The 9532-nt window shown below is 40.7% G+C and overlaps 2 protein-coding genes across 4 annotated transcripts in view; both read left to right on the plus strand.

Annotated features, from left to right (window-relative positions):
• The first annotated feature begins 599 nt into the window (after positions 1–599).
• Positions 600–2808, plus strand: LOC117959594 (transmembrane protein 250). Of its 2 annotated transcripts, none has more exons than XM_034896822.1 (2): positions 600–847; positions 1545–2808. In XM_034896822.1, exon 2 carries the CDS (start codon positions 1734–1736, stop codon positions 2151–2153), a length of 420 nt encoding a protein of 139 aa, XP_034752713.1. In that variant the 5' UTR covers positions 600–847; positions 1545–1733; the 3' UTR covers positions 2154–2808. The 2 variants fall into 2 exon arrangements, with proteins under 2 accessions (XP_034752713.1, XP_034752714.1); XM_034896823.1 differs by having other exon boundaries at positions 600–818.
• Positions 2809–8480: 5672 nt separating this feature from the next.
• Positions 8481–9532, plus strand: part of LOC117959016 (nucleus accumbens-associated protein 2) — a 25396-nt gene continuing 24344 nt past the window's right edge. The window contains exon 1 of one of the 2 annotated variants that reach the window (XM_034895849.1): positions 8481–8920. The gene's annotated coding sequence lies outside the window, so the exon portion shown is untranslated. The remainder of the gene's footprint in view (positions 8921–9532) is intronic. The other variant, XM_034895846.1, reaches the window with a different exon arrangement.

Below are 9532 nucleotides of genomic sequence, written 5' to 3' on the forward strand. Positions count from 1 at the left end.
TGCATGGCCTTTGCAGTCAAAGTCTTCTTGGGGAATGTGAATCTTGAGTGTAAGTTACACCCATGTTGCAGGTAGATAGGTGATGGCAGTAATAATTCTTATAAAAAAACGAATGTGATACAAATGTCCTTATATTTGGAGTTACTAGTTTTATTTTTATTGAAGGCCTATATTTTAGTTGTTTATTTTTTTTTAACTTTGAGAAGTTTTAGTTCCTGAATCTCTGGTCTTTGTGGTCAAACATTTCACACGATGCCATGATCCACAAATCTTGTGACATAGTAGCTGCGATTTATTTTCATTTTCATGAATGCTGTACAAAATTTGTTTAAAGGCCATGTGGTTGTGAAATTGACCTTACCTTCCTCCATGGCCGATGTTGTCGAAGTAAGAAAAATCACAATTTTACAAGGCAGTTTTGAACCTAAAATTACCTACAAAAATGTTTTACTTACTTATTCTTTTTTTTTTTTTTTTTAATTACACACACATAGACAAAGTAATGTACAATCCCTGCCTGATGTTTGCTAAATCTGTGGTCGTCGAAGCTGAAATGCAAAGCGAGCATCCTTGGGGCACTTCCCCTTTAACTCGGCAGCTGACGTCACAGCAGGATGACTCGTATATTTTGCGACAGGATGTACATGCACCGGCTCGCCGTCGCTGCCTAGTCTCCGCTGGAACAAAAACAAATGCGTTGTCGAGGGGGGTGTGGAGGGAAAAAGAAAATAAATTCCGTGTGTTTATGTTAACAGCCGACTGTTTATAATGTGATACAATGCTCCAGTCTTCGGAGACTCAAACACTAGCTTTTCTTGGTGAAGAGGAAGACGTCGTAGTGTTGCATGTAAGATTACCATCGGTTTTGTTCGATCACTTATTTCTAGACCAAAATATGGATAAGATGTCCTTCTGGGGCAAGAGATGCTGTGTGCAAGCTGTGATTTAGCCATTAAAACGTCATTGATTGAATGTATGGTCAGACGTAGGCTTACAAACATCTGTTAAAATGTAGCCTATACCTATTGTTTTCAACTTTAAGTGGCAAAATCCTTTATCCTCAAGATTTCAGTCCTGGTTTATCTAAAATGTCTATTTGAGTGAAAGCAATGATATTGTACTGAGTTCAGCAGTCTGAGGCATATACGTTTAATGAATCTTATTCTATTTTAATTGTCCAGAGTCTTGTGGTTGAGAAATGACCTTCATGTATTTAGAATTGTGTGCATAGTTCCATTTTTATGTAAAGGCCTATAAAAACTGTAATACAGCGTTTTTCCGGGAATGTCACCATAGACACCCAGTTTGTAATACTGCAAATATATAAATATATTATAAGACAATACTTTCATCTGTGGACCATTAGCTCAATCAACATTATGCTACCTCCTTCAGCAATAGATGGTGACTTTAGAGATTCCAGCTTTAAATATACATACATTGAGTATGCACTGGTCTGCATTTTTAGGTTTACAACAATGTGTGCATATGCATTTTGAAAATGTATCAGAACATACGGTAACAATTTCTTGTTGCATTCAAAGGGGGACATGTTGCAGACTGGACTCCACAGCAGACAGACACTAGCAGCAGCTACATCTCATTCTGTGGCTCCTGTGAGAGCCGCTCTTTGCTCCACAACCTGATGAAGCTAACTTCCTCGCCAGAAGCAGCACTCACAGAGGACTCCACCTGTAACTGGGACTCCTGTGCTGGGCTCCAGTAGCCCACCAATGCCTGTGATCCCCATCCCACGGCGGGTGCGCAGCTTCCATGGCCCCCACACCACGTGCATGCACTCGGCCTGTGGGTCGACGCACGCTTCCAAGCTGGTGCGCACCAAGTACAATAACTTTGACCTCTACCTGCGCTCACGCTGCATGTACAGCTTCCTCCGTTTCCTCCTCTACTTTGGCTGCAGTCTGCTGACCTCTCTGCTCTGGGTGGCGCTCTCTGCTCTTTTCTTCCTGCAGTACGTCAGCGTGCGCGTCCTCCTGCGGCTGCAGTACAAGCTGTCTGTCATTCTGCTTTTGTTAGGGCACCGGCGCCTTGACTTTGGAGTGCTTAATGACCTGATCATCTACAGCATGCAGATCACCATGTTTCTGGTTGGGGGGCTTGGCTGGTGTTTCATGGTCTTCGTGGACATGTAGCTGCAATGTGAGCAACGTGGGAAATGTAGTGCGCAATGTGGATGCTAAACACTAACTTCAGAATTGTGTGATGCTACAGGACAATATAAGCCTTTAGCATGTTCTGTAGGACTGCTCCATATCTCCCCTCTAGTCAAAAAGACCCTTTTTACGTCAACTCAAAGTCCTATTGGGTTTAGTTTCAGATTTGAAAAAATCCAATACAAGTTTGTGTAACAACAGTGATCTTTTAAAAATGTTGGTCCTGTAGAACTCCTGATTAGAAATGATGCATGAGTCTGACTCGAGTCATCATGCAGGACTCTCAAGAGACCAATAGGGTCCAAATCTCTTCAATTTCAATTGTATTTTAATGCCATTTGCAAACAGTTTCAAAGATTTTGAAAGTCATCTTGACTAAAAACTCCTTTGTTTATAATAATGGAAAATGTGAATGTCAAAGTCAGTGTTGCATGAAAAAGTGACTGATGTGCATCATGGCTGAGGGATGCAAGACAGTCGTTTGTTCTAAAATAACACGGGTTGGGCTCCAAACTAAGTTTACCCTGACTCCTCGATTGTGATAATGACAGTTGTGTCATATATAATACATATATGCAAATACTGGATACATGTACCAGAGACACAGTCACTTAGGGTGGATAAAGTGACCAAACACAAGTTAACAGTTTGTGTAATGTGATTTTTGTGGAAAGGGGTGCGGCAGCGTAGGAGAAAAAGTGACAAACATCAACTATTTTTTGTAAAGTGAATAAATGCATTTCCTGTTGATGAAATGTGTCGTGCTTTACAATGCCAAGTGAATGCGTTTACTGTGTTGGCTAACACCCATGATGGCATGCCTCGAGCTGTGTCACAAGAGTGTGTGACAGTTCAAATTGAGAACGTCTTTGGGTCAAATGTTCCATCAGTCGCTCTTCGTGTTGATTCAAAGCTGCTATGACAGACTTCTCTGTTTAGCTTCCTGCAGCATGCAAACACCAGCCACAACTAGACCCCGCTGTTGCTGCCAACTATAACAATGACGATGGCTGTGTCCCAATCACCTTATATAGCCTCATTCATACATGGCATGCAGTATGCTTACAGGCTCTAAGGAGGACTGAATCACTCAAATAAGCTTTTTACTCTTAACCTGGTGTAATTGTGAGGATAACTGTGCCGTCATGTACTAAACATAATTTCCATGTTTATCATTGGCTAGTACAGGAAAACAGGCAAGCTGGAAACTACCATCTTTTAGATGTAAACTTTCGACACAGAGGCTGGTGACCTGAGTGAGACATGCTTGAGACTGGTATGGTCTCAGGGTTGTAATTGGATAATCATGGGGGAAACAAAAAGCTTTTGTTCTCAGGATCAACACATCATATGCCTCATGCTCTGAGCTGGGCTGATCTGACAGCCCAGTTACAACAGAGGAAAACTAGAGAGCATGAGTTGTCTCGTGATGTCAATATAGTGCAGAAGGTAGGTTTGATGATTAAGTCATGGCCTACTGATTTTCATTTCTCCTTGTTTGAAAGGCTAAAGTTGATTGCTTATGTCTGAATGACTTCTCAGTTTTAATTTTTGTCCTGACCATTGATTGACATTGGCTCCTCTGTGTTTAAATAACCTTTTGAAGTTCATGACGTACAGTATGTCATGCCATGTCAGCTTCATACATCCCAAGTTTGATTCACTGTGTTGCTACTAGACCACAGTTAAACATAGGAGCAAACAAAATCAGCTGTTGTTTTATTAGGCAACAGTTTCAGTTTTACAGGTTTAGCTGAACAATAAGGCCTGACGAAACATCTGTAATTCCCTTGTAAACATGAATGTGACTTCTCTAATGGCATTGAGCTAAGTACAATGAGGTCATTATAAACTCGCCACTGAGTATCTTGGATACCTGATAGTCCCTTTAGGAATAGTATACTGCTACCACACACTTTCAAAACCAAGGGTGCAATAGGGCACTGTAAACTCTTATTAAATGCCATCAGCCCACTGTAAGCTCATAGAGGAATATCACAGGACAGAGGGGTTTCTCAGCAAAGTACAGATAGATATACATGGTACTTCATTTCAAGGAAACTGAGTACCACATAGAAGTACTTATACCAATTAAGATATAATTGAGAAGGAACGACAGAAATAAAGGTAATTCAGTATTACATGAAATGAAAAGATTATTACCAATGTCAGATGAAATAACAAAGTGTAGAGTATGTTGGATATGGCCAGGTAAACACAGGCTAATAAATAATTATAAAAAATAAATTAAAAAAATATATAAAAATGTATCTGGTGCTCAGGATCCCTTTAAGGGGTCACAGGGTCAAGTTGAGGTGTCACAAGATTATTATGGAGTTTAAAAAAACATCTTTTCTTTGCTGTTTACTTTTCACACAAATAGTTTTACATTTTCAGGCCACTAAAAAGTAATCTAATTAGCAATCTAAGAAGGTAAAACAATGGCTGCTGGAAAAGCTCACAGCTTACATTTATATGTAAACTTTGTTGAGAGGTCGCGTTTTGACTTCGTTTTGCTTTAAAGGGTTGCAAGCCAAAAAAGACTTAAAATATTAAAATACGGATGAATACAGGTTTATTTTTCCTTTTTCTTGTTGGTTCTTGTTATTAAAACAAACAAAGTGAACACGCCATTAGGCAAAAACTTCTTTACAAGATGTCTATCTGATATTGCTGTTGCTAAATTTAAGGATTTGATTCCATCAGCTTTTAATTCATTACCAAGTTACAAAGTAACGGAGGACTCCTGTGCTGATTTCAGTCCCTCCCAAATCGGTCATTTTGTTGACAGTGCTGCAGGCTTGCTGCAAATGACACTCGACTCTGTTGCCCCTCTAAAAAAGAATATAATAAAACCAAGACCGTTAGCTCCATGGTATAGCACTGAAACTCGCAAATTAAAGCAAATATCTCGGAAACTTGAGAAGAATTTGCGTTCCACCAAACTGGAAAATTCTCGTTTAATTTGGCAAGACAGTCTTAAAACGTATAGGAAGGTCCTCAAAAATGCCAGAGCAGCGTACTACTGATCATTAATAGAGAAAAATAGGAACAAGCCCAGGTTTCTTTTCAGCACTGTAGCCCGGCTGACAGAAGGTCACAGCTCTATTGAGCTAAGTATTCCCATAGCTCTTAATAACGACTTTATGAGCTTTTTAATGATAAACTATAACTAATAGAAACAAAATTCACCAAGACTGCCTTTAACTGGCACAGACTTATCTCTAAACTACAGAACTTTATAACAGATGTAAAACCAGATATATGTTTAGACTGCTTTGCTTCACTCAATCTTTATCAAAGTAATTCAATTATTTCTTCATCTAAACCATCAACCTGCCTCATCATGACTAGGCTACTTAAAGAAGTTTTACCCTTAGTCAACACTTCTCTACTAGATATAACCAGTCTGTCTTTATTAACAGGCTATGTAGTACCCAAGTACTTTAAAGTAGCTGTAATTAAACTTCTTCTGAAAAACACCAACCTTGATCCAGATGTTTTAGCCAACTATAGACCTTCCATTTCTCTCTAAGATTCTTGAGAAAGCAGTAATCAAACAGCTGTGACTTTCTGCATAGCAACAGCTCATTTAAGGTATTTTTAGTCAGGATTTAGAGTTCATCATAGCACAGATACAGCACTTGTGAAAATTACTAATGACCTCCTAATTGCATCAGACAAAGGACTTACCTCTGTACTGTATTTGATACCATTGACCATCATATCCTATTACAGAGACTGAAATATTTAATTGGCATTAAAGGAACTGCTCTAAGCTGGTTTAAGTCTTATTTATCAGATCAATCTCAGTTTGTACATCTTAACGATGAATCCTCCATGCACGCCAAAGTTAGTCATGGAGTCCCACGTGCTCGGTTCAATCCTGTTCCCTTTATATATGCTTCCTTTAGGCAATATTATCAAGAAACACTCCATAAACTTTCATTGTTATGCAGATGATACTCAATTATATCTATCGATCAAGCCAGATGAAACTAATCAGTTAACTAAACTTCAAATGTGCCTTCAGGATGTTAAAACCTGGATGACCTGTAATTTTCTAATGTTAAACTCGGATAAAACTGAAGTTATTGTTCTGGGGCCCAAACACCTCCGTGACGCATTATCCAAAGAGATTGTTACTCACCCTGGCCTCCAGCACCACTGTGAGGAATCTTGGAGTTATCTTTGATCAGGACATGCAGTTAACTCTCACATTAAGCAAATTTCAAGAACTGGTTTTTTTCACTCATGTAATATTGCAAAAATCATGTACTGTCTAAAAATGATGCAGGAAAACTACTCCATGCATTTATTACTTCTAGGCTTGATTACCGATATTCTTTAATATCAGGCTGCTCGAAAAAGTCCATAAAGACTCGTCAGCTGATCCAGAATGCTGCAGCACGTGTTCTGACAGCAACCAGGAAGAGATCACATCTCTCCTGTTTTAGCTTCTCTGCATTGGCTTCCTGTAAAATCTAGAATAGTATTTTAAATCCTTCTTCTCACCCACAAAGCTCTTCATGGTCAGGCACCATCTTATCTTAAAGAGCTCATAGTACTTTACTAGCCCACCAGAGCACTGCACTCCCAGAATCCAGAGTTTCGTGTGGTTCCAAGAGTCTCCAAAAGTAGAATGGGAGCCAAAGCGTTCAGCTATCAGGCTCTTCTCCTGTGGAACCAGGTTCCAGTTTGGGATCAGGAGGCAGACACTATCCCCACATTTAAAGGTAGGCTTAAGACTTTCCTCTTTGATAAAGCTTATAGTTAGGGCTGGCTCAGGGGAGTCCTGAACCATCCCTAAGTTATGCTGCTATAGTTCTAGACTGCCGGGGGACATCCCATGATGCACTGAGCACCTGCATGTTACTAACTCGACCTCTTCACTTTCCCGGAGTCTTGTGCTCTCTCGCCCCTCTCCTCTCTCCTCCTATCGCTTCCTGCAGGTGTTTGTGGCTCTGGAGCTGTGGAGTCTGGATCTGTGGTTGGAGTCACCTGCTGCCTCCATGTTCTGCTCGACACCCCCTGCTACAATTCTCCATGTCTCTCTCTCTCTGTGTCTGTCTCTTCTCTGCCTCTCTTTCTCTTTCTCTGTTTCTGACTTTCTCTCACCACCAACCGGTCGAGGCAGATGACCAGCCACCCTGAGCCATGGTTCTGCTCGAGGTTTCTGTCTCTTAAAAGGAAGTTTTTCCTTGCCTCTGTCGCCTAGTGCTTGCTCTGAATTGTTGGGTTTCTGTAAATCTAGACTTACTCTTTTTTGAAAAGTGCTGTGAGATAACTGTTGATGTGATTTGGCACTATATAAATAAAATTGAATTGAACTGAACCCAAAACAATTGAAAAAAAATGTCAGACCCTTCTTCACAAATAGTTACATTTACATTCTTGACTTGTAATGAAATATTTTCCATCACTTATAGATTCAATACAATTTTCACCACTGGGTGCGTTTCTCTCAAGACATTTTTCTTCTCGATCTCAAAACCTAAGTCTTTGCTCTCGAAGCAATTTCTTGCTCATCTCAGGATTTTTCTCTTGCTGTGGAGATAATGTCATGGGCGTTGACACGTTCCTGTTGGCCAGTCGGGTGAGCACCATCTTGTCCTGGGAGTCATCTGAATCATTATACCATTGTCACCGGCATAGATGCGCTGCCTTAGTTGAGCGCGGAAGCTAGCGTTGGCTAACTAGCAGCCAGCCAGGCCACTTCAAAATAAATAAATACACTTTTAATAGTCAAACTGAAACACTGGCAGTGAGCTCCAGCCCCACTGCCAGTACCAGAAACAAATCTAGCTCCATATTATGGATATGTAGGAAGAGTGATGAATCATGAGGTTGAAGAAACACACAAAAACATTAAAATTCTATTTCTATTCTAATTCTGCATGCCATGTAGCTTGACCATAGTTACCATAAAATATGTTGAGGAAGAATATTCATCATGAAGTACAGTGCACCCTGTGGTTTAGTGAGCTGTGGCACTGCGATTTCGCATGCCTGCGGTCAAGAAAAGTTGACTTGAGGACACACTGCCAGCAGTTGGCGCTTATAATTTAGCAGAAGAGCACACATGCGCATCATGTAGCCCGAGCTGTCATCACATAGGGACACGTGAAGTAACCACACATGTACACTAAAAGGATTACAACTACAGGCATCCCTGTCATAGCTGCAAATGTGCCCCCATACGTTATCTTTTTATAACATATTACACAAGGTGTTAGTAGCAGGCTAACTCGCCCCGTGGGTTTGCTGTACAGTGTAGAAGTCTGCACCTTTAAGCGTGCCGAGTGCACCGAGTTCGTGTGTCCGTAAAGGCGCACGATACGACCGAACACTGCTGACAGTCCGTTTTGCCGCTTAGAATACAGTAGGACAGTGTACCTACAGTAACCTGGCAGGTCCTACTAAAATGTCTGCGTCTTTAAAAAGAACTATTTGCCGAGTGGTGCATGATGTCAGGCTGCCTGCACTCTTCATGTGAGCAGCGTTCACTTCCTGCAAAGGGATAGAAGCGGGCAGAGAGAGAAAGACAGAGTGGGATATAGAGAGATGGGGGACGAGCAGCCAAGATAGGACTGGAGTGATATAGAGTGAGCCATCGGACGAGGGGAAACTGGGGCCTGCTTCTTTTTTTTTTACACCCCGCAAACTTTATAGGTTGTCCGAAGAGAAAGCCTGCCACATCTGCGCCAGCTGACGGCCGCAGTTTATGGAATAGCGACATATATCGGGTAAATATATTCCCTTCTGTCTTGGCTTGATGTTTACAGTTCCTGATTTGTGTGACGCATAGGTTTTACCATGCATTATTCCCTCGCTTCTCCTTCTTTATAGGTACGATAAGCAGCTGCACACACCGATAATCTGCTGACAGGGAATTGATTTAAATAAAACTACCAGCTAAACTAATTTAGACTCTTAAACTTTCATGAAGTAATATCGCGAAATGTGAAGGTTTTATCAAGCACCACGAGGAGTATTTAATCAGACTGATCATATTTGTAGTTCCCAAATGTCATTGTAGTCCAATTATAATGTTGGGCAGCACTTTGAAACACTTAACCACAGGAAATAGTGTTGTCATTAGTTTCAACTGTATGAGTGGAGAAAGTAGCACGACATCTTGCGTCACGATGAAGCCAAAACAATTCTCCACCCATAATGCATCCATTGTTGTGCTATATGTTTCATGATTGCGACAATGGATACTGTACACAAATCAATTGAAGTTGCTGGTGTTGTCAGGACCATAATTCCACTAGTGAGTATAATGCAATAGGCTACTGGCTTCTCAAATCCTCAACCATAATCATTTTCCTTGTATTTAAATTCCCAACATATAT

This window comes from Etheostoma cragini, chromosome 16 (assembly GCF_013103735.1).
Source record: "Etheostoma cragini isolate CJK2018 chromosome 16, CSU_Ecrag_1.0, whole genome shotgun sequence".
Taxonomy (NCBI): domain Eukaryota; kingdom Metazoa; phylum Chordata; class Actinopteri; order Perciformes; family Percidae; genus Etheostoma; species Etheostoma cragini.

Excerpts from the sequence above, each read along its gene's own strand:
- LOC117959594 (XM_034896822.1), top strand. The coding sequence starts at position 1,734 with ATGCCTGTGATCCCCATCCCACGGCGGGTGCGCAGCTTCCATGGCCCC.